At 41.8% G+C, this 25,138-nt stretch overlaps 1 protein-coding gene and 3 long non-coding RNA genes across 10 annotated transcripts; 2 read left to right on the top strand and 2 right to left on the bottom strand.

The window, feature by feature from the left end:
* Positions 1-4,317: 4,317 nt before the first annotated feature.
* LOC130695454 (uncharacterized) lies at positions 4,318-5,683 on the bottom strand. Of its 3 annotated transcripts, none has more exons than XR_009002395.1 (5): positions 5,569-5,683; positions 5,212-5,486; positions 5,065-5,142; positions 4,714-5,000; positions 4,318-4,636 (listed from the first exon to the last, which is right to left on the bottom strand). It is a non-coding gene; the product is annotated as an uncharacterized LOC130695454 (long non-coding RNA). The 3 variants fall into 3 exon arrangements; XR_009002394.1 differs by having other exon boundaries at positions 5,548-5,661; XR_009002397.1 differs by having other exon boundaries at positions 4,714-4,981; positions 5,548-5,661.
* A 73-nt stretch (positions 5,684-5,756) lies between these two features.
* Positions 5,757-6,149, bottom strand: LOC132087944 (uncharacterized). Its single transcript, XR_009420933.1, has 3 exons — positions 6,068-6,149; positions 5,874-5,974; positions 5,757-5,820 (listed from the first exon to the last, which is right to left on the bottom strand). It is a non-coding gene; the product is annotated as an uncharacterized LOC132087944 (long non-coding RNA).
* A 359-nt stretch (positions 6,150-6,508) lies between these two features.
* Positions 6,509-7,089, top strand: LOC132087938 (uncharacterized). The gene is made up of 3 exons (XR_009420908.1): positions 6,509-6,690; positions 6,756-6,831; positions 6,917-7,089. It is a non-coding gene; the product is annotated as an uncharacterized LOC132087938 (long non-coding RNA).
* Positions 7,090-7,358: 269 nt separating this feature from the next.
* Positions 7,359-24,368, top strand: LOC130694723 (cell adhesion molecule Dscam2-like). 5 transcript variants are annotated; one of them, XM_059494907.1, is made up of 19 exons: positions 7,359-7,834; positions 15,044-15,271; positions 15,357-15,569; positions 15,648-15,809; positions 16,322-16,474; positions 16,540-16,657; positions 16,726-17,076; positions 17,137-17,596; positions 17,664-17,721; positions 17,787-17,897; positions 17,963-18,124; positions 18,720-19,031; positions 19,450-19,760; positions 19,888-19,975; positions 20,296-20,424; positions 20,504-20,677; positions 20,755-21,216; positions 21,277-21,983; positions 22,055-24,368. In XM_059494907.1, exons 1-19 carry the CDS (start codon positions 7,759-7,761, stop codon positions 24,152-24,154), a joined length of 6,375 nt encoding a protein of 2,124 aa, XP_059350890.1. In that variant the 5' UTR covers positions 7,359-7,758; the 3' UTR covers positions 24,155-24,368. The 5 variants fall into 5 exon arrangements, with proteins under 5 accessions (XP_059350890.1, XP_057373782.1, XP_057373784.1 ...); XM_057517799.2 differs by having other exon boundaries at positions 15,348-15,569; positions 22,055-24,367; XM_057517801.2 differs by lacking the exon at positions 18,720-19,031 and having other exon boundaries at positions 7,361-7,834; positions 22,055-24,367.
* Positions 24,369-25,138: the final 770 nt, after the last annotated feature.

The raw sequence follows: 25,138 nt of genomic DNA, 5'->3' as shown, positions 1-25,138 counted from the left end.
AGGGGGTCATGCCCCTACTGCACGGTATATATAAAAATAACATATACCGAGGTTTGGAGGGCTCTGGCCGGAAAGGGGACGTGGGGGTCCGCTTAGTCCGATGATGTGTTCACGGAGGGCGACGTGGCTACCCACAAATCCGAACTAAAGGTTAATCGCTCCTGTAATAAAATGTTCCAAATCTTCAGCTCTTCTTCCGGCTTCTCTTAGCCAATCACCGGGTAATCTCCCCGGTGGGTCAACAAGGCAGTGTCTCCCCCTGCCTGGGTTGACGGCAATTATTGAAAGGGATATTATGCCCTTTTAAAGTTGCAAAAATAATTGTAATGTGCAGAGAATTGTCAATAAAATTTTTTTTATAAAATATTTTTTGCAAAATTTATTTCTTTCATTGTCTGTTTTCGCTGTGTTTACACATTAAATTTATCAACTTGTTTTTTTTTTTTTAGCTTTCTCAGTTTACCTTCATTGTTATTGCCGCCCGTGAAGGGAAGCGTTGTTTCCAATGGTTAATCGTTTCCATTATACTGGGATTCGAACTTCAAACCTTTTACATATTAGTCAATCGCTCTAACATTGAGCTACCTAGTACAATACATGAAATGATCCAATTTTTAAAGCCTATCTACCTTTGCATTACAAACAAGGATATTTAGGAAGAAAATTTTTTGTTTGTAACACTGTAATTGGCATAATAGTAAAGCATTGGACTGGTATGCTAAAGGTTAAGGGTTCGATCCCCACTACAGATGATAGATATATTTCTAAAAAAAAACTCAATTCAAGTAAATATATATATTTTTTATTGTCCCTCCATCCACCCTCAAGTCCACCACTTATATTTACATTAAAAAATAAAATACAATACAACACATACATACATAAATAACTAACTAACAGGTTGGCTGCCACGCCACTAAATCTACATTAACTACGTCGCTATCGGAAGGATAGCGACCAAGGGGGACTGTCCGCTGACAAGTCTGGGCTGACATGATGATGGAGACCGTTGTGGGAACGCACACCCCAGGTCTCCACCACACATCGGGCAAAGGGAGTCCCTCTGGTGCGTTGCCTACAGCGCCTTACGGCGAATCTTGGGCAGTGGCAACTGCTCCACCTCATGACATATAGGCTATGAGGCAGAACAGCGCGGCCCGTCCCTATAAAGCTAAAACAAAAAGGGGAGAAAAAGGGCGTGGCAGCCAACGAGTTAATTAGTACTACACAATTAAACAAAAATATACAACGATACCACAAAGACCATGCGATGACGTGCGACCTCGAGGCGATGACGTGGCGATCTCGAGGCGATGACGTGGCGACCACGAGGCAACGGACGAGGCGATGACGGGGCGACGGGCGAGGCGATGACGGGGCGACGGGCGAGGCGAAGACGTGGCGACGGGCGAGGCGAAGACGGGCGAGAAGAAGACGGGCGAGGCGAAGACGGGGCGACGGGCGAAGACTGGAGGAAGGATATCTGTTGGCTGGAAGGTAGCAATGAAAAGGCGGCCTGCTGAAATAGTGGTTGTTAACCGTTGACACATAGAGAAGCAGGCTGCTTTTTACCAGATTAAAACTTACAGGAAACGATGAGTGGTCCAAGAGAGTAACAATGTCATGCTGAATTGCAATTCATAGTTTTGTTTCATTGGTGACCATCCTTCAGGGCCAGCATTCTTTGCACTTTTAATTCCACAAGCTAAAAAAAGGCAAAGTCACATTTATTTCATACTGACTGCCAAAATATAAGTATAATACCTCACTCTTCAATACAAAATATTGCCGCTTGAGCCCCTCAGTAGATATGATGAGAAGACTGGGGAAATGGTGATGGTTCCGGGTTTGCAAAACCACATATGCTGTGTTTCTCTGACATGACGGGACACGGCCAATGGACAACGTGTAGCAGAATGAAATTATGATGTTTCAACGCATTTGACTTGTGTCGTTCATGATCTTCCTTCACCATCAGCATCCTCTGCAATTTAAGTTTCATAAGCTAAGTCTTAAAAGCAGAATCATAAGCATTGCATTCTGACTGCCAAAATATAAATTGAATACCTATCAACGAACAATCGAATAGCATGATGAAAGTAAAGTAATAAGTTGCAGAAGCTTGTGGCTACGGCAGCTGACACCTGAGTAATCTTTGCACAGAAATACTCCATTTAATGTGATTCACTTGAAGTACACAGAAAGAATGAAAACTAGAAAATAGGAACCATACCATTAGATTTTATTATACTTTTCTTTGGAATGTAACACATAAAACAAATAATCAGACACCGGTTTCACAGTACACTGCTGATTCACTTGTCATTAAAAAACATAGGTCCATCTGCGCCATCTTTTGTCTTAAAATATAACCAAAAATGAAAGTCGCACATAAATAAAACAAAATAAGCCCGACATAGTCGGCTGCGAAAATGATACGAATGACTGTAATAGCGGGAAATGCCCTAAAACATTTCCCCAACATTTTTGCGTCAAATTATATGTAAGCACCAAATACTAGCATTTAACAGTATCAAGCGTCGAATAAAAAATAAGTATCAACTTTGTATCAGGAATTTCTTCTGCTGACGGTCCCCCAAACACTATAGCCATCTATTGGTACGATATTCAGTTTTTAATACTTCAAATGCCATTAGGTTCACGTGTAAAAGATATCAATTTTCGTAATCCTTGCTTAATTTAGTTTAAAATACATTATTCCGATGCGAAATTGAACGCTGATCACGAATATCGGCTTTGCTTTGTCATTTAACTTAACAAAATGGAGAAAAACGAAAAAAATGACCGTGGGAAAATTGCCGCCAAAACCGTCAAAAATTGACCATCGTTAGAATTGCTTGAAAATGACAGAATAGACTCAAAATTTAATGCTGATTCCGAGAAAATTGCTATTTTTGTCATAACATTAACCATTTTGGAAAAACATAGGATTGAATAACTTTGATGTGTCACGCTAGCGCTGGAGCGTACTGGCGCGCCAGTAATTGTTAAATTCGTTGTATTTCCAAAACGGTTGGTGTTATGAAAAAAATAGCAATTTTCTCGGAATCAGTATTCCATTTGGAGTATATTCTGTAATTTTCAAGCAATTTCGACGATGGTCAATTTTTGACGGTTTTGGGGGCAATTTTCCCACGGTCATTTTCTTCGTTTTTCTCCATTTTTTAAAGCCCAATGTCAAAACAAAGCCGATATTCGTGATCAGCGTTCAATTCCGCATCGGAATAATGTATTTTAAACTAAATTAAGCAAGGATTACGAAAATTGTTATCTTTTACACGTGAATCTTATGGCATTTGAAGTATTAAAAACTGAAACCCAATGTAGAAAACTGAATATCGTACCAATAGGTGGCTATAGTGTTTAGGAGACCGTCTGCAGTGGAAATTCCAGATACAAAGTTGCTCCTTATTTTTTATTCGACGCTTGATACTGTTAAATGCTAGTATTTGTTGCTAACATATGATTTGACGCAAAAATGTTGGGGATTTGTTTTTAAGGAATTTTCTGCTACGCATGCATGGTTCTTTGCAGTCTAAAATGGTTCAACTAAATGTCGTACCAATAGATGGCGATAGTGTTTGGCGGACACTGATAAAAACGCTTAGTTTAATTGTTGATTATTCGCGGAACTAAAATATGGCGAGCTCATTCCGACAATTTATTTATCTTTTGACTAACAATTTATTTATCTTTTGACCATCATATTGTCCATTAAAGGATGATTTAATTTCAAATCTAAATGAAATGTTAGTCAGTTTATTGGTATGCATGCTTTAAGGTGTTCTTACTAAACAAAAATCTGCTAGGTTGCTTCGACGATAATAGCAAATTCTGCGCGAATTCAATCTGGAAATAACATGGTAATAAGCTAATTTAGCTATATATAGTAAGGTGTTAAATAATTAAACCACCGCCACTTTATAGTTTATATCCATATAAAAACATCCTACCTTAGTTCGTTTTACTTACCAACATTTGGTTCGTTATGAACATAACCTGCACATACGCTGCTATTATAATTTAATTATCCTTTTACCTGCACATATTGTATGTTTTTTTTCCGATTAAATTTCGCGATACTTGGACACATTTACCTTCTGTATGGAACAAACATGTGGTAGATGTGTCAGGATAAATGATGTTAACGTTCATTATCCTTTAATCTTGCCCAACTCACCTTTACCCAACAAAAATCAGGAACTTTACTAAGTTGACACAACTTCCTATTCAAACCTTACAACCATGCAAGTTAGGATAGATTAGCACAATCTACCCCAATCAACCGAACAAATTAATTACATATTTACATCATACTACCCTCCACCACCTCAACACTCATCCCTGTGTAATTTTTTCTACAACTTAAAAGCTAATAACTCCACACATTTACAAAGAAAAGCAAATATTACAACAGATAAGAAGTAACATAAAGCAAAATCGCTTTGAAACGTGCTCAACCATCTTGCTGCGGGAACACAATCCGGAATTGGAAGCGTAAGTTGCATATTGCAACATTCAGAAGTTGCGCCGCTGTACTCTTTCGTCGTCTTTTTCACGTCCATTCTTTTACATCCATTTCGCAATTCCCTAAATCACGATCGATCACTAACATCTAGGAAAATTCGTTTAAAAAAAAAGTTATTTAATTTACCAAGCTTTACTCCATTTATACATACTCAAATTACATACCCTTTCAGTTCTTTTGCTCCAATATCCCGGGGTGGAGACTCACTGAACGAACACTTCCATGAACAATAACCGAGTGGACAACCTTCGTCCAATTTGTCCGCGCATTCACAACCTCAACGAAACACAATTATCCAGTTGCCACTCACTTTAGCAATTGGGTTTAGACCAAAAATAAGAATTGATAACAACCAGACACAGTTGCAACGGCCGAAGCCAACCGTTGGAATAAATCCTCCATTTACCATCGCTCCTTCCATATGATTCCTAACTAAGAAAAAAAAAACAACCTGGGGGATAGAATGCTTTACATTTATTTACCTGTTTTTCCATTATTCAACATGACTTACGTACCAATCATCGTTAAATAGTTGCATTATATGCCGCTTTCTTCCGACATTTCAGCAAGGAATCCTCATATTCGCTTGTGTGCTGTTTTAAATAAACGACTTAAGTCATTTGACGGATACCTATTTATTTTAAATTACATTTCAGTTTTACCTCCTCCTGTGGTACTTCAATATTGCTTCGTTGCTCCCATCGAGTGAAGGTTTCACAATATCCCATTGCCCAAGCTAACGCTGCCAAGTGGAAGAAAATAACGATTAATTAGTTTATTTGTGTTTACTTGCCATTGACAGCAGATCAGACGTTTTTAACCAGATCATCACTGTTCTAATGGGCACAAGCATGTTCAAAGCATGAAATACTAGTTGTCTTTTGGCCAACACGAAACCAGTTAACTTAATCAAGCCACATTGCATACGTAGAAAATTCTATTCAATTGAAAAAGAAAATTTTCTTTAAAAGTATAAGGCTAAAAGGATAAAGAGATACCTGACTAGACAGTCAGCTCACCTACATCCAAACACGGCCTTCAGCTACGAGGAATCAGGTCGAAAGTTGGGTCAGCCAACTTACGAAATCCCTGTCATCACTCCATGGTTGAAAAGGTTCTCAGTCACTAAGCTCAACACAGCTTCCTAAACAGATTTGTTTCAAAATTTGTTCGGAGATACAACAGTAAAAAATGGGCTGCTTCCTTGCCTTTTCTGCCGTCCGATCAGCAAGTCATACGGAATAGGAAGGCCAGAGACTGGCGTGGAAAATCTAAAGATACAAGTTGAAAACAGCAGTACTTCAAAAATTCTCAGCTCAATTACCAGTAGCTTCACATGAAAAACCATTCATCAAGGTTTTCTTCCATTTCAGCACTTGATTGGTAACACGTGGCCTCGTCATCAGATTTTCTTGTCTTTCCCGACTACATCAGACAAGGCAAATTACTTAAAATTACATAATGGTTTTCTTGTAACATGATTCCACCCATAAAACACGCGATTATCTTATAAATTACCTTATTTTCGTGCTTAAACTCAATGGGTTTCTAATACTTGGTACGATGAACAGAACATCCTTCGTCCATCCGGATGATCGACCTAGTGTGCCCCAAAATCGTGTCTAAGCGCGCCCAAATCTAAGTTATCTAACGAACCAATGAAAACGAGGCTATTATAGCAGGTGGGTGTTTAGTAGCCAATGACACAAGCCGAACTACGCCATACTACGGCACCATACTAGGACTGTTTTGCATACTGATTTGCGTGTAACGCCTCTGGTGGCGATCGGCTATTGACCCTTCAGGCTGCTTCAGGTTAAAAAAAAATAAACAATTTAAAAAAGAAATCATCATAATTTAACATTTAATCAGTGCATATTTTTTTAGCTATAATTTCTAAATGCTACGAAAGGATAATATGATATTCGAATAGCCAGCTTAAACGGAACTACTACAACTTCGACAATTTTGGCGCGGAAAAAGTAAACTTTCTTTTGTTTTTGACGTCCTCATTTCTTCTTCTGAATAGCTATGTAAGGCAAACAGTCCAGGAACTGAGTTTGTTGAACAATCAAAATTTATCTTGGACATTTACATAAAAAGAATGGAACATTATCCTGCAAAGCACCTTCTTCTAAATGGTAGTTTTAATTGTTTGTGGTTCTGATATATATTTGGTCAATTTTTGGAAACTGTTATTTTACAGATCAACGGCAGGGATCTTATTCACCATCTGAAGAGCTAAAGATTAAATAAGCTATTGCTTTTGATTACTTCTGCTGGTAACTTTTATGTTCCTAGTTAAGATGTGGCTTTTATCTAAATGGGTTCAAAGTAAGATCTAACTTTCTTTCTTCATTCCAAAAGAGGTGTTTAGGAAGATAGATGCAGTGACGAAGATGTGTCATCACAGCAGAATAAATGTAAAAGCAAGTTAGTCAGCAAAATAAGTGCCTCGCATTATTTACCACTACTGAACAATTTTGAGCTGATGATACCTGGTACTATCATTTTCTTTGGTCTGCGAAGAATCTTGGATGTGAAATGTAAGCAGCTTTGGTCTTGCCAATGTCTAATTGCACCTTGAAGTACTAGAAATATTTTCTTTAAATATGATATTCCATCACTTTTTCAGCCACTGATGAACTCGGCTACATCCCATTGATTTTCTTCAACGGGTCAATGGAATTTTTAGTCCATAATGCTGACATTTATGGTTACATCTTCAGGGTGGTATAAATTTTATTTCAGCATGCATGAATCATTTCTAAATTTCCAATTGATATTATTCTTATGACTTAATTTTGTCCTGTGGTTGTATACCATTCTAGTTTCCCCATCTGTCCATTTGTTACAGAGCAGCATATCTGTGGATGGAGAGTAGGAGCTTGCACGTTGATGTCTACAGATGTCATGCATCATGCAAAGAGCATGCGTTCACTTGGTACGATATTCATGTGTGAGAATGACGAAGGCAGACGCTTGCAGTCAGCAGCACGTTACTATATGGGATGTTCCGGCTTCATCTCCGGCAGTCGGTGCTCGACCACCGTTGACAGCACATCCGGCGTTCCTTCTCCATCGCATCCTTGTGATAGCCGTTTTCGCTAAGACTGCACACAATCATCGAGTGTTCCATTTACGCATAACTTGGAAAATGTCCTGTTAACAACTGCTTCCTTTGCAGCCGCCAGCACCAAAGCAAACCAATGGCTTCTCCAGTCTTTATTCCATATCAAGTAGACACCGCTGCCCTCATCTTCACTTGCTGCATGCTGATAACTGGTAAGTCGTAAGGACATTCTTTCATATATCCTCCAATTTGATAACAACAGTTGGGCGTCGATGGTATAGCAAAACCCGTATCTCGGTCTTGTCGAGCGCTCTATGAATGCACTTTATTACCAAGCAAAGTTTTTTTTTTCTATGAACCCAATGCTTCTATTTGGTTTGCAAATGATTGAGTCTGTTTAACGGGCGATTATGCTGTTATGCGCTTCCGGACGTGAGCGAACCGGACAGACGACATTATTCAAATTCTTTGCCGGATTCTTGTACCCTTTTATGCATATGATTTGGGAGGGAGAAGGGAGACATAGCGCGACAGACACCGACGTAGCCTGCGGATTTGTGCGTTCTTGTACAATGGCCTTAGACATCCGTATGTTTGTTTATTTTTTTAGGTAGATTTGTTGTCCTTATACATGTCCGCTCTTTTTTACGTTGGTGGGTGTATATATGTACTCATTGCTTTGTCCTGTTTCTCTTATGAAAAGTACTTCGTCTGTCTCGGTATCGACATATGCGGATGGGAGAGGCTTTGCCACATCATCCGCGTACTCTCTCCTACATAGCCCAGCATTTCGTGTGCAGCACGTTCTCTCTTTGCCTCATCCAATCGATAGATTAGACGCAAGTACTATAGAGCCACAAGCCTTTTCTCTAATACAAACTAGACGCTGTCTGTAGCACGTCAGATGCTGTGCTTAACAGACAATGGATTTTTTTTTTGGGGGCGGGGGGAGTTTTGTTTTTGTGACACTTTTTTTTTTTTTCTATGTTTTCACTATAGAAGATTCAAGACCGTTTTTTTTTGCTGATGGGAATTTGAATAGGATCGATATCAGGAGATTCGTTACCTATAACTATTACGGCTCAATCCTGTCTTTGTGTGTGTACAGACGAAGACATTGTTATAGCTAGGTGCAGCCAGCTCTGATAGCAATGTCTTCATCTAGTGTTACAGACCCGAAACGATGTACGGCTGTCTTCTTCCTCGTTGCAGACTGTCTATTGTCACCAGAGTTAATTAGTTATGCCTTCTTTGCTTTTCCCTTTTTTTTTTTTTTTAATAGTAATAATAATCTTTCGTTAGATTCGCACAAGTTTACGTATGCGAATGAATGTAGCGCATATGTTGGCGAATAATTTAGTAACCAAGCAGCTGCTGTTAAGACTTATGCCAGGTTAGGGGAGCAACCACGCATAAGAGCTCATTCTTTGTCATAACAATACATGTACTGTAGATATAGGCCTGTTTATACGGTGGAAAAAAAAATGGGGAGATTTTACCGAGTTTAAGTCTGTAAACGTTTTTGGCACGAGAACAAACCGAAAGAAACCAAAACCAAAAAAAAAAAAATAAATAAAAAAAATAAAGGGTGGGGAGGGGGGAGGACAGTTGACAGGAAACAAATGATGTCACGGTTTCCGATCGTTCCCCCGGAGTGCATCTTCAATAACAACCAGAGCAACCACTCTTTCCTTTTTGTTTTCTCTCTCTTTTCTGTGTCACTGTTGTTCAAGTCTGTGAATCTCTGCTGTTGCTTTTTACATATAAATCTATAAATATTAAAATAATTCGCCTAAACTGGAAAGCAAACGGGGTAGAAGCGAAACAGTCTAACATTTACTCACCCAAATGTTGGCTAATTGCTTACCTATGCTTTGCAACGCGTGAAGTAAGTTGAAGAAAAATAACGATATTGTATAGGATTTTTTTTTCGTACACGTCTAGTGTTGTACTAATGATCGTATGACTAGAGTTTCGTTTAGACGAAGCCTATTTTCGTTTAAGAAAAAAAAAGAATTGCTTGAAATTTGAATGTGTTGGCTTGAGGGCTGGTGCCTTGATGTGCAGCTAAATCTAAGGACGATTATTTATTAAGGGGCTGTGGAAGTGGTGATGCGCTAAAGTGGCTGGATTTCTCACCCCATCTTTCAAAACGGCTAGGCCCAAAACGCTTTGATTGTGTTCGCTTCATTTCACTGCTCCATCACTTTCATAACGCCGACCAAGAAGAAATTTCGTATTTTATTTGTTACGTGCTGACTGCTCAAAAGCACAACACGAGAAAAGAAATTCTGACAGAGGAAACATGGAGTTTCGTCTCTGAAATGAAAAAAGAAAAAACTCATTAAGGTATACCAAGAAAATGCTAGAATATAATTAGTTTGCAAACCTGTCTAGAATCCCCAGCAAATTCAAAAACATCCGGAATCCCAGAGACGAATAAAATGCACTTGACACGTCGATATAGGGGGAAAAAAAAACGTGTAGGATGGTGTCTTCTTTGACTTCCTTTCAGCAGCAGCCCGGATGTAGACAAATGGAAATCAGTGCACACCATCCATCAATCGATTGCACTTGTGTGTTCCCTCCTTCATCACTCGTCTATTCAATGCGTTTGTAAATGCCCATTTTCTTGTGAAAAAAATGAAACTTCATTTCGCAGTTTTTCGGCTCCGCTTTTATCAAGTGCTGCACATAACATTTGTCGAGTGGACGTCTAGCCGTGCGATCAACAGCTTTCGACAATCATGGAATTGTGTTCTCTTTCTTTGTTTTCCACCGTCTCTGCCATTTACAAAAACTCAAACCACACTATTCTGCATAAAGAGAAAAAAAAAAAAAAAAAAAAAAAGTTAGGAGTAGAGTCTTTGTTCTTCCCACTGGTTTTTTTTCTCATTCCACCATTGAAGAATTAAAGACAAAACTTTCCTCTTAGCCGATGCAGTATTTACATAATACAGGCCGTTTTATCTGAAAAGATGGTAGGATTCGCTGATGTTAGCAGCATAACACGTCAACGGTTAGCCATAAATTCAACTTTCATTAGATGCACAAGGATCTCTTTAATGGTAATTCTAACTTAAATTAGAATGCCTTTATTCTACTTGATATTAACCACAATCCTCTGCTACATCCACATTCTTACATCCTTACCATCACAGGATAAGACCGATCTCAAAACAACACACTAAAACTTGGGCTACACACCCAACGTATTGCTATTGTCAACTAATATATGTGGGAGACTGCTTACAAATGTGGCAGCTTTCCCTACGCCTTATTTGCCATTTCTGACACATTCATCTGCAGCCTCCCGTACATTCTAATGAAGGAAAGCGTAAGCTTATAAGTTGTCATGTTGAAAAAGAACCGATCATGTTTGCTCCGCGTTTTAACGGCTTGTTACCCTAGTTAAACCTTCTCGGATATAAGTTATTATTCCACGATCATCTGCAGAATTGCCCGTTTAATACAGTTCATTTTTTAAAACTACGAAAACAATAACAGTTTTCCGTTAAAACTTTCCACATCTTGGCTTGGGCATTGCTACGGAAACCATTTCCGTTCAAAAAAAGTGTGTTCTTTTAGCAATTAAGAATTTAAAAATGCAAATTGTATCCATAAAATTATCCAGATTTTTAAGGTTTAAGATTCTGTAATATTTCATTTATCTTTTTGTTCATAAGTTACTATTTTCTATTCAAAGTATTGAAACATGACCCAACCCAAACTCACAAAAACGTGGTTCAGTTATGTTCATTTAACAAAAGTACGTTTTCGTGTAACAAAATAGCACGTTTGAAAAAAAGAACAATATTTAGGAGACTTGATTGAGTATAAATTCGTCGTAAAAAATAAAAAATTTTAAGCCTTACTATTGTTAAACACTGTTAAAGAGTTGAAACTGTCATCATCGGTGTTTTGCAGCGGATGACACTATATACCGCGACTTTTAGATCTTAAAAAATTCTCTTTAGTTTGCTGGCGCCCAGGATGTCAAATGGTAAAGTATAGTTTTGTAGTTAGAGGCTTGTTGAGCAAGAGTCGTGAGTTCAAATTGGAATAAAGCGTAACAGATGATGAAGGTATTTTAAGTCAGGTAGGGTAACGCACAAGCGACTGAATTTTTGTATGTTCATTTTGTTGCAAGAATCTCCATGAATCTCTTGCATCAAAATGAATTATGTGGAAATTCAGACGCAATGTTGAAATATAAACTAAGATATAAGATAAAGATAAGTCCGTCGATCAAAACAGTTGACATCTGCTGCTGGATCATGAGCGTAACGGGGAGGTATTGGCTGTCTGACGGATGTATGAACTCGTTGGCAACATCAAAGACGATCGGACACGTTATTTATGTAACCAAAGAGCGCGAAGAAAAAGGTGATGACACATTGACAAGTAGAGCAGCTTGTCTCCATCTTTCTCTATCAGATACAAAGAGAAATATGTCACCTTACATAGACAGAGTCTTTCTATATATTTTCCGTGTAGCTATATACAGTCAGGGAGCGTTAGATTACACATGTCCTGCTCTGATGGAAAATGGTGCAGTGGAAGAAAGTAAATCGAATTTAGCTTGGATGCAGGGGCGACAGAGCAGATGACCAAAGTTGACAACAACACAGCCCGGTGTTAGACTCTACACGTATCAACTGTGACAGCAGCAGCAGCAGAGACGTTTTAGTTCGTGTGCAGCATCTTTTTTTTTTTTTTTTACTTCCTGGCAAAGTTTAAAAAGGGGATCTAGACTTTTCGTTCGTGTTCTTTACGCCGTCTGCTATCAAATAGTCGAACCGTATTTATGTACAAGTTTTCTTTTTCGCAATTGCATCCAACACGAGTTTCGTCTGCTGCTGCTGGCAGGTTGTGGATGCAACTGCATTTTTAGAGACCGAAAAGTGTCGCATGTTTTCTATCTGTCATTTAAACCCATCACTTAACATGGAGCGCCGTGGGGAATGTATAGGCCATTTGCAATTCACGATGTAATGCTGTTTTCTTGAATCACTTACAGTTGTATGCTTTGAAAAATCTCGTTGATGCAGCTGCTATTCTACAGATTAAACGACCTGCCAACGACAGTGAACCAGTGAAATATATGGCCGTCTTCGATATCTTTTAAGCTCTTTGTGTCCATCAGCATGTTTTCGTGCATATTGGCCTGCAGCACGAGGCAGGGATTAATATCCCGACTGTATTGGTTATTTTTATTTTGCCCAGTTTTTCAATATATGCGAACAAACGGACATGTCCGAGGGAGCAGCAACAGCTTCCGTCTGCGTACGTTGAAGCGAATCTAATCGATAATATCGCGAGCAGCAGCAGTAGCGTCGGTGACCACCTATCTATAAACAGGCTTGTACGTTTTAGATGTATTGAACAACACGTGCCGTGAGGACTAAATAGTAGAGTAGGATAAGAGTTGAATCTGCAGATGCGCTTTGTCTGTGCATTTCGTATCAAAAGAAGAATGGGCAAAAAAAAAAAGAACTGATCGTCATCAAGGAGAGCGGCACGTTCGCCCCCCCCAAAAAAAAATGCAGCAACAGCAACCATCAGCCGCACGCAGCAAAAAGGAAAAAAAAATGTAGTCAGTTACGCGGAACGCTGGCATATATCGACCTTACGTTATCGCCCGCATCAGCGAGACAAGAACAATGGCACTCGTCGTTCTCGATTGTCACGCAAGATTATTTCGTTTGAACGTGATTCGTCAAAATTTTCATGCATATTCATCAAGTCGGCCAGCATTTCTAATCGACGGCGATTCTTTACGTGTGTCTTAGTCTAATTGATGCGTCCGACTGTGCTGCCGTCTATTCGGAATAGGCTGCATTATTGTCTAATACAATTAGAAGCAATAAGTTAAAGACTGAACTTTGAAACAGCGGCGGTTGCAAAGTTACCTCCAAAGTTAGCCTATTGAAAACTGTCGACGCCACTGAGATCCAAACTAGGGCGTGTCTCGTTCTATATTGCATCCGATACAGCGTCTAAGATTCTCCCAACGCATTTATACCAGAAGCTCTTAAAACACACACACAAAACGTGCTGTTGGTAGCGTCTTGGCATACACAAGATAAATGCGGAATCGATCCACCACATTTATCTGTGTAGTCGACTGCTTTCCTTGCGATACGCGGCCCAAAAGAATAGACTCTAGATGTGTAGTATTGCTCGCCGGATGGGCACAGCCGCATTTATTGTCTGCGGCTCTCTATTAAAACTGGATTCCCTCTTTTTCTTTTGCGGCCTCACCATTTTCGTCTATTACAATAACATGGCTGCGCAGCATTTAAAAAAGGCCTACCTTCCCATTTATGTGCTGTCCTTTTTAACAAACAAGAAAAAAAAAGGGGGGGAAACTGGTAGGAAGAAAAAATGAATTCTTTAGAATTAAATTGCACACATAGATGGAAGGGATCTGCCTATTAGTTCAACCTCGCATTTCGTCATGTGTAGGTACACTATAGAGCTGGATCTATTGTCCTCGCATAGCGATCGATATGTGTATGTATTATATGCCTTTGTTAGCTTCCATCGGAAACTCTTTTCATGGCTCTTGACGGCGCTCTACGAGGTCATATTTCCTATTATACATCGCAATCGATGCGCTTAAACTCGATGCGTTTCGTACATACGTCTGGCGTGTAACGATCATTTCGACGCCAATCTCATCAATGCTCTCAAACTCAAGATTTTTTCTTTTTTCGTGATAAAAGGGGCGTATTTTGCATGTTAGCGACATGATCCATTATGCAATCGAATGACTCTAAATGTATTCCGTTTCCTCTTCTGCTGCCTCTATGCATATCCTTAGGGCTATTGTACAACAGAACAGACAAGAGGCAGCAAGAGACGGACGCACACGAGTCAAAATAATCACGAGCACGGCCTGATATCGAAACGGCCTTATTCCTCTCGATCGCCTTTGATAGTCCTTGACGATGTGGTCCCTTTTTCTTGGCATCCAGCAGCTCTAGAAACGATAAAAAAAAAAAAAACTCGGTCGGATGTTGGAACAGAGGGAAATAAATATATAAAATGTATATAAGAGAAAAAAAAAAAGGTCTATATGAAGCTCCTGCGCGTCGTTGCATCTTTTATAGATTGACCCTGACGACAGGGAGCAGTGCCTTCGATCGATAATCAATTATTTTCGTCGTCTCACTTTTATTTTGTGTTTCACAGCGTCTGCTTCATCGCGCCCTGTGCGTACATATTCCTCACTGTATGAGCCTCCATCACCTCCAGCGTCATTATTTCGTATTACGTGATTGTTTCTTCGTCTCACTTCCCCTGTTGCTCCAACGTCAAACTTGCAGTGGGAAATTCCATTTTAATTGGTTTCATCTGGCCGTGCCCCTTTTTTGCCATCTACTTGTTCGTTTAGCCAAAGTCTTGTTTCCTAATAGGATTGCACGCCAATAGTAGCAGCAGCAGCAGCAACGTGATTGCTTCATCCAATCAACACGCCGGCAGCGGAATGATGGACACATTTGCGTCGGGAACAGCAGCGGCTGGTCCTCGTTTTCAAAATCAATTGCCATCCGACGTGACTTTTACTCCCGATCGAGGATTCACCATCGAATGTCCAGTTTGGGGACAACCTACACCTCAAATCACTTGGCTCACATCCAAAGGTTAACGCAATTTTTTTTTTTTTTTGTGTTCTTTTCATTTTTTAGTTGTAATGAACTGAATACTTGATTTTCAAAGAACGTTTAGGCAACAACGCAGCAGGCATGTGGAATCCAGTCGAATCATCTCCTACGTCTGCAACGACAAATAATCTAATCACGATATCACCTAATGGAAGTTTAACATTGCACACCTTTCGACCGGAGCAGTTCCGACCAGACGTTCACGCTGCCAACTACAGGTGTTTGGCAGCCAATTTCATTGGTCGCATCCTCTCGACTCCTGTCCGTGTTCGTGCAGGTAATGGTGAAAATAAAAAATTGTGTAAACGTTTTCCTTACGTAAAATGGTTGTGCTTTTATATTGGCGCCAAAAAAGTGATATTGCCGCCATTCGAGGTCAACGTGGAGAATCCTCGAGTTCGTCGTGGCAGTACGGCTGTTTTTCGTTGCTCTGTTCCAGATTCTGTTCGTGATTACGTTACAGTCACGTCTTGGATTCAAGATAATCGATACGATATTTTTCTTACCTCCAGTCAAGGTATGTTAAGTAGAAATCAATGACTCATTGCACTTTCGCATGCGACCTCTATAACTTAAGATCGACAAATGAAGTAATACGGGCCACGTTAACCTAAGGAGCCAAAAAAAAAAAAAAAAAAACACCCTTCTGCTCAGGCACAGAATGAAATTATCCTTAAAGTTTTGAGCTCTATTTTATATTTAAATACGTAAATATTTGATGAAAACTGAATAAATTGAATTATTCCACTATAGAAAATACTCGCTACTCATGTTTTTTGTTTGAACTAAAATCTGCTGCGTTTGCACTTGGCAATGGTTTTCCGAGTCAACGTTTGCCAGGCGGTTTATTCAGAAATGGCAACCGTCAGCATGGGACGGAAGTTGGAGCAACTCAAATGAGACACTCTTTGTGAAAATTGAAACAGTTTCCAAAAAAGTTTGGTTTTTGGTATCTAGTTGCCGTGCCTGTAGTAATTAAACTAATTAAAGAACAAAAAGAAAACTAACTAAATTTTGTTTAATAAACAGATGGACGTCACGTGATGTTGGCCAATGGCGACTTGCACGTTTTGTCTGCGCGACAAGGCGACGAAAATCATTTGTATCATTGTCGTGTTCTCGTCCAGCCAAATGGTCAAACAATGACCAGTTCCACTGCTGGACGAATCATCCTCAGTCAAGGTATCTTATTGTGTCAACATTATTGATTGTCCAACTTCATAACATGACCTTTACGTGTACCCTAGAAACCATGACAAAGATGGCACCAGTCATTGTAGAAAGTGCGAATCGAATACGAGTTTGGCGTGGACAAGATGCCGTTTTACCATGTGTTTTTCACGGATACCCTCCGCCTAAAATCAAGTAAGTACTTACTTCATTCAGTTTCTTTGTCTGAACAATTGTACGAAACCATAAATTGATCCACACAGATGGTACAAAAGCCAAACGATTCAGTATGGCAATTTACTGTTGCCACTGGTGGCATCAGCTGCTACCCAAGAGCATCGTGGTGGAGTGCTTGGACTTGGCCGTCATCGCCTCGTTGGAGGCACTCTACTCATCGCTTCCGTCGTTGCTGAAGATCAGGGCCGTTACATTTGTTCCGTCAACAATTCCATGGGATTGGTCGAATCACGTACCGAACTCGTTTTTCGTGACAAATTACAAGTCAGAATCGTCGAATCGTCCAACGTCGTTGCCTCATCGGCTGCCCAGCACATTCAAGTCGCCGATGCAGAGACGTCCGTCACGATCACGTGTCAGTTCTCCGGTAGTCCCAGGTTAACAATTTTTACAAGTTTTATTTAATGGGAAATTAACTAAACTTATGAAAATTCAAGGCCGGTTGTCAGTTGGCTTAAAGATGGCCAACGTTACTTGGTGGGCAATAATGGGCGTGTCTCTTCTTCTTCATCGGGTGACGACGGCAACACTGATATGGTCCAGTTATCCATTTCATCGGTCCAACGCGAAGATGAGGGAATATACCAATGCCTGGCATCGAATGACGAAGGCGATTGGGCGCAAGCATCGGTGCAGCTGACCATTGGAGCATTTCCTCCTCATTTGAAAGAAACGTTCAGTCGGCAAGTTTTACATCCGGGTAGTTCAGTCTCATTGAAATGTTTAGCCTCTGGCACTCCGCTGCCTCATTTCACTTGGACGCTGGATGGGTTTCCGTTATCGCCCGTTTCCGAACGCTATTTCCTCGGCCAACAGCAACAAACGGGGCACGGCGATCTCGTAGTGGCTCATCTCAACATTACCCACGTCCGAGTCGAAGACGGAGGAAATTATAAAGTAAATTTTTTTGGACGGTTTTCTTTTTTTAAATATTTCAATTAAATGAAATTTTGTACGAACATAGTGTATAGCGGAGAATCGAGTGGGCCGCGTAGAACATTCAGCCAATTTGCATATTTACGGTATTAGAAAAAGAGAGGCACAATCAATGGAGTCAGCTTATGAAAAGACCAAATTTGATTTTTAGGAGCTCCTTATGTAAGACGGATGAGTACAGTCGTCGGGGTTGGTGGCAAACGACTGGAATTACCTTGTCCTGTCGCCGGTTACCCCATTGAGGCCATCACATGGGAAAAAGGTAATTTAAAATAAAATGGTGAATTGAATCAAATTGTGAATTTTAGACTTGACTGTGTTAAACAGACGGACGTCGTTTGCCGCTGAATGGCCGTCAGCGACTTCAGTTCAACGGCAGTTTGACGATCGATCCGGTGGACAAGAGCAGCGACGCCGGCCTCTACAGTTGCGAAGCGCGCGCTCAGAACGGACTCTCGGCTCGCCAGTCACTTCAACTCAACATCCTCGGTGAGTTCCTTTTTTCTTTATCTCTTTTTTTTTTTCATAGGGATGAATAATCAAAGGCTAAATTAGAATCAACATTCGAGTAGTCCCATTTTTATTCCCTTCGCATTTTCTTAAAAGAATTGATGGCACTCGAGTTGATTAAAAAAAAAAATTAGATCCTCTGCAAGAAACAAAAATTGGCTTTTCTTTTTCTTTTTTTCCTGCTCGTAGCTTTGCGACAATATTGACTCGGCGCCTTTCCCTGTAAACTTGCTCGGTCGCAGTGTATACTCTTTGATGATGAGAAAGTCAACAGCGCTTTTTTTTTCTATCCGGTCTGCAGTAAAGAAAAGTTTTGTAGCCTCACGTCAAGTCCTTTGGCTCCTCCTCCCCTCTAAAAAAAAAGAGGAAAGCAAATGAGACAGACCGACTATATCGATCCACCAGTCAGAAGCCAATTGAAGCCTTTTCTTTTTTTATTTTCTGAAAAGGAAGAATGAGTTAAGTGGGTAGGGAAGGATAAAATTAAGAAATTCCTCGACGTTCTTTTTTGTTGCTCCTTCCGGTGGCCGGAATTCCCGTTTAAAAAAAAAATAATAAAACAAACGAAAAACAGATGCGCCTCATATAATGGCAATGAGCGATTCGGCTGTGTTGAATGCCGGCGAGCGATTGGCTCTTCAATGCGCCGTAGTTAAAGGTGGATTGCCGTTGTCCGTCAGCTGGTCGAAAGATGGCCAAGTGATTGCGCCAACAACTGCCACCACGGGGCCAGCAGCAACGACGACGACTAGCGTCCGTTTGGTGAATGAATTCACGGCCACGTTGACGATTGAATCGTTGACTGGACAACATGGTGGATGGTACGTCTGCCGGGCAGCCAATGAAGGCGGACGGGCAGAATCAGCTGTTCACGTCGTCGTTCAGGGTATTCACTCAATTTATAGCGTCCGCCTGTTTTTCATTTTTTTCCCCACAAAACACGAAACAAAAGAGACACGAAAGTCTTTCAAATATTTTAGGTGTGCGTGTGTGTGTGTGTGTGTGTTGCATGATTTATATTTTGACACAGCCAAAAAGTCTGAAACAAATCGACTCGCAACGTTGAATGGATTTAGACCAACCGGGAACAGTTGAAATCCACGGCCTTAAAAAAAATTCGATTGTATTTGCTATTTTTATGACGTACTTTCTAATTTGAACACGAAAAACAAAGTCTACCTATACAAATTGAACTGATATAGGGCTGCTTATGTCTTATTATTTTTGTATTCCTTTTTTCTCTTCCTCGGTTCTGTTTTTATGATTTCGAATTGTTTTGACGGGGTGTGGGGTGGGGCGAACAGCGGGACCTCGAATCACGCCGTTCGGGATGCCGTCACGCAACGTGATGGTCAATTCTCGAGTGCAGGTGTCGTGCGTCATTGAAGAAGGCGATCCTCCTTTCCACATCCGTTGGTACCGTGATGACAAGCCACTCGTCCATCACCATCACCACCTTTCTTCCTCCGCTTCGTCTGCACATCGTCCAGCCAATCCGGTGGCTTCTTTGTCCAGTACCGACCCGCCAATCAGACACGGCCCATTGGGGGCCATAGCCAATGGATTGCGATTGACTGATTTCAATTCTTATTCCTCCATTTTAACCATCGACCAGGTTCGTTGGTTTTCTTTATTGTTTTGCCCGTCTGAAGAAGCAAATCGCTTTACTAACGAAAAGTATATACAACACAAAAAACGCCCCTCCCCCACCACCACCACCCCCCGACAAAACAATCAATTAGGTGACGGTCAATCACGGAGGCAACTACTCTTGTCGGGCGGAGAACGCGGCTGGCACGGCCGTACACTCGACTTTACTTCACGTCAGCGGTAAATTTTGATTTTTCATTTCCGCCATTTTGTTTTTTTTTTATTATTGATTTTCTCACGTTGTTTTTTTTTTCCTTTCCCATTAGGACCAAACAAATAGTTTGAATGCTTTATTTTACTTTGATGGATGTTTAGCCTTGTTGTCTGGACAACAACTGACAGTCGTCCATGTGCTAGTTGCATGTTTCTATTTGCTTGATTGCCTGTTGCCCGGATTTCAAGAAACATCTCCTTAAAAATTAAGGGCAAGCAACGCCATCTAGGCACGAATCAAAGAACTACATTTTTTTTTCTTTTTTATATTTCTGGGGTACGAAAAGTTCCGCCCTTTTGGGTGAATCAACAACCACCTGCCGACACAGTTCAGACTGTCAGCGGCCACAGCGTCGAACTGAAATGTCACGTTCACGGCGTACCTACACCGCAAGTCATTTGGTCGTTCACTAGAGGTCACTCATTTTTGTTTCAGTTTTAATTGATTTTTCTTTCTTAATTAGAAATTAATTTTCTTTTTTCTTGGTTCTATAGATAAAACGGCCGACAAGTACACGACTTTATTTGCCAATACTAATCGAACATTATTGGCCAATCAAAGTCTGGTTATTAGCCCGGTAGATGTCTCTGACGCGGGCTACTATCAATGCGAGGCATCCAACGGAGTTGGAAATAACATCAACGCTCTTATGGCCCTTCAAGTTCACGGTTAGTTGTTTAAAACGTTAATTATTCCATGTGGAATTTAAACACGATTTATATTATGTTTTTTTCACAAAAATCAGCTCCGCCGGAAGTGCATTTAAATCAAGATTATATGGCAGTTAGACGTGGATCACTAACTGGAACGGTACTCAAATGTTCCATCCGAGGTGATCCACCGCTCAACGTCCATTGGCGGAAGGATTCCGTCCCTTTGGATCCTACCCAGTCTCGTGTAGCTACCAGAGCTCAACCAGCAACTGGATCGCATCCGTCGTCCCCACTCCATCCCACGTTATTAACGAGCGAATTGAGTGTCACCAACGCCGCAGTTGCCGATGAAGGTCTTTACGAGTGCGCAGCGTCCAACATGTACGGAGAGGATAGCGATGCCGTTTTCCTTCAAGTGCAAGACGTTCCGCAGCCACCGCTAGATGTCAGGGTTGCCTCAGCGGCCGGAAGGAGGATCCAATTGGAATGGAAACCTCCAGCCACTGATGGAGGCAATCCTCTTCAAGAGTTTATTATTTTCTACCAATCCCCAGGTATGAGATGGCCAATTATTTTCATTCGAATAATTATGAAAATGAATTGAAATTGAACAGGTGGAGATGTGAGACAAGAACGAATAATGGCCAATCAATTTTCTGGTTCCATCGGAAACCTTCAGCCGGCCACAGTCTATCAAATTTACATGACGGCCTCGAACGCTTTGGGGCAAAGTCAACCGAGTCTCGGCTTGACGGTCACGACGGACGAAGAGGCGCCGGAAGGCCCTCCACTTCAAGTGGGCGCTAGTTCAGTCACGTCACGTGGTTTCACACTCAGCTGGGCACCTCCCGCTCCTCCACTTCAACACGGAATCATTCAGAGTTATCTGGTGACGATCGATTCCGGCCGGATGCTGAATCGAACCGTTTTGCCATCGGGCAGCAACGAGTACACGATCGCGGGTCTTCGCCCCAACACGAATTATCACGCTTACGTCCAGGCCGTGAATAATCAAGGAACTGGGCCAGCTAGTCCTTCCGTGTCGGTCAAGACGAGCGAAGCACCGCCGGAAGAGCCTCCGTTGAACGTGGCATGCGTTTCGCTCAATTCTCAAAGCCTCCAAATCACGTGGCAACCGCCCCGCCCCGATTATCGCAACGGACTTTTACGGGGCTACAGGATTTTTTACGAACCGCTGAGCGAATTCTTTTACTCGTCATCGCCGGACCAATCGGATTTGCAAACGAGCTCATCACAAACCACAACTGAATTGACAGTTTTCCTTTCGGGCCTTCAGAAATTTTCCAATTACAGCATTCAGGTGAGTTTGAATTAAACTCTCCAAACACATAGTTAAATTTCAATAATTAATTCAAATAATAATTCAATTAGGTATTGGCTTTTACTGGCGCCGGTGATGGCGTTAAAAGTCAGCCATTGACTTGCACGACTGAAGAAGATATTCCGGAAATGCCGACGCGATTGAAAATAGTTCAAAGCGGACCGGATAGTTTGACAATCAGCTGGTTGCCGCACCCTCGTCCGACTAGCCGCGTCACTCACTTTACAGTTTACAGCAAAGAAATCGAACGCGGCCAAGATGTTAATCCTCAAAAATGGACGGCCCCGAACAGCGGTCCGTCTGCTGGTCGACTGGAGATCCGCAATTTGAGACCACGACGGGCCGTCTTTTATTTCCAAGTGGCGGCCGTCAGCGGACAGGCCGGCGAAGGTCCGCGCAGTTCCATCCTCAGTTTCACTTTTAATCCGACCAATAAAATTGTCGCTGCCGTCGTATCCATCGGATCCGATTACTTAGTCCCTCGCGGATCGCGTCTCATCCTCCCCTGCACAGCTCTAGGCGACACTCCCTTGCAAATCAGCTGGTTCCAGGACGGACGTCAACTCAGCGATTGGCTCAATTTAAATCCCCTGAAACTCGGCGATCAAACCCAACAGCCGTGGATCCAACAACGGCCACAAGATCCCGATGATAACGCCACAGTTGGACTGATTCAAGTCTTAACGAATGGATCCTTATCGATTGGCCAGCTGAGCCACAATGGTGGGGGCAATTACACGTGCCAAGCTCGCAATCGTCACGGCCAGGATCAAGTCGATTATTGGCTGACTGTCGTCACACCTCCGCCCGCCCCCCAACTCCGTTTCGCCGCATCCAATTGGTCGTCCGTCACTCTCCAGTGGTCCGTCTCTAGTTCGTCTACAGATAAAAACAATCGGACGAGAATTTCAACAGCTCGCAATTACGTCATCAAATATCGACCGAGAGATGCCGGATGGACTGAGAAAATCCTTCCGGCCACTTGGAGGTCCGTCCCCATTGGAGATCTCAACTGCGGGACGGAGTACGAATTCATTTTGATCGCGTCCAGCCGCGTGGGAAACAGCACGTCCAGCAACGTGGTCACGGCCAAGACCAAAGGATCGCCGCCGGAATATTTACCCACCGATGCGGAGGATTCCGATTTGACTCTGACATCGACGTCGTGCACCGTCGATCTCATCCGTTGGCAGGATAGAGGTTGCCCGATCCAGCAATTCATTTTTCGCTTCCGACTGACGACCGATTCCATTAGCGAGTGGATCATCGCTGGTGCGGAATCGCCTCCGCAGCAAACTTTTCTCCTCGGTGGATTGATTCCGGGTCGGGATTACGCCATCCGCGTGACGGCCTCTAATGCGGCTGGATCTGCCCAACGGGATTATTCCGTTCGGACGCCTCCGCTGATGGATTCTCACAGCAAATCGGATGTCTACGGAGATGGTTTGGCGCCGCTGTTTTCCGATCCTCGAGTGGCTGTCCCCATGGCCGTCTCTTCGCTGGCCATTGTTTTGACCATCGTCACTCTGTTGCTGCGCTATCGATATCGATCCGGCGGTGAATACATCCGCCCGGATTCGCATCCTCAAACGATGGGCAGTTCGAACATTCGGACGTACGCCGATGATACGCCGGAAGATGGCAATACCAGCACGCTGTCCGCTTGTCAGAAGCGCCCCCCTCCGATGGATTCGAGCGGATTGAGCGATTACGGACCGGATCAAGTGTCCCCGTACGCCGTCTTTCCAAGTTTGACATCCTCGGCGTGCAAATCTCAATTCTCATCCAGTCGGCGGATGAAAACGTTTGTTGTTGATGGAACGAAGGACTCGCTTTCTGTGGAGATGAGTAATTACGCGCCACCACCGCCATCTATGATTAGACGCATGCACCAACAGCAATCGGATGAAGAGCCAATGTATGATTACATCGCCCCGTGCGCAACAGCGAGCGGATCGAATCCGAGCGGAAGAAGCAACAAATTGTCGAGCAATCCTCAGTCTGTTTTCGTGCCAATTATTCCGGCAAGGAGTACGTGGAATCAGCAGCAACAAATGTATCGTCAGCAACACGGAGCCAATCAGTCGTCTCCGCATTATCATGGCGACTGGAACAACCAAGAAACTTTGGCACTCAGCCAGCGGCTCTAAGTGAGAAACAGTGTATCGCATGTTGTTACTTGTCGTTCGTACGTGTACCTCCACCTGAAACTCGGCCGACAATTCGAATCACGTTCTTAACAGGAAAGTTGGAACGAAAACAAAGAAAACTTTTAATGTTTGGCCAGTCTTTCATGTTGACTGTTTCTTCTTGTTCAAAATCTTTTTTTATCATTATTATTATATACTTACCACAAAAAGAATGTTTGTTGATAAAGCATTAAAAATAAACGAATAGCAAATGTTAAAATAAAACAAAGTTGTTTTCGTTTCTCGTCTTCATTTCATTACGAGACATCCGCAGTCGGCTGTTGATCGGGAGCCAATTCCTATTTTCTACATCGAAATTTCATTATCGTTAACATATCGTGTAGGAAATTATATTAAATTTGACATATTTCATTTCAGTCGCCATTTTTTTAAATGGCGGTGGGGCGCCTGGAAACCCGCCCCACACCGACCCACCAGAAAATGACAACCCGATTGTCCATTTAGCAGGGATGGCGGTGCGGGTCCCCGATCTCATTCAATCGGGCAGAGCCCTATCACTGCAATTTTATTCATGTAATACTATCATTGTACTGTCAAAAACAGGTAAAACACCTGAAAAACTCTATTAATATGGCATATGCACTACCTGCCTTTTCATTCTTTAAAATATGCTCGTTGGGCATCGGGCATCGGTCATTTTACATGTCAGATGTTACTGCCTTTGAAAAATATACTGTATGTGCTTCATTTCTGAGCCGAACTTGGTAGACAAGGACGTGCCTTGCTTTAGAATTGAAATAGATAATGCAGAGGATTTGTGAAATTTGACCACCATGCCAATTTAGCACTTCCTGTCATCCACCAGTCGCTCAACGTTAGTCATATTGTTTACCATTGGTGGGGAAGGCGCCCCGGGCTCAAGGTTGACTTAACAATTAAATAATTAAACATTAAACTGAAAAAAAACCTTCCTATTTTAAATTG

This window comes from Daphnia carinata, chromosome 4, assembly GCF_022539665.2.
Source record: "Daphnia carinata strain CSIRO-1 chromosome 4, CSIRO_AGI_Dcar_HiC_V3, whole genome shotgun sequence".
Taxonomy (NCBI): Eukaryota; Metazoa; Arthropoda; class Branchiopoda; order Diplostraca; family Daphniidae; genus Daphnia; species Daphnia carinata.
This window is presented reverse-complemented; position numbering and strand designations above follow the sequence as displayed.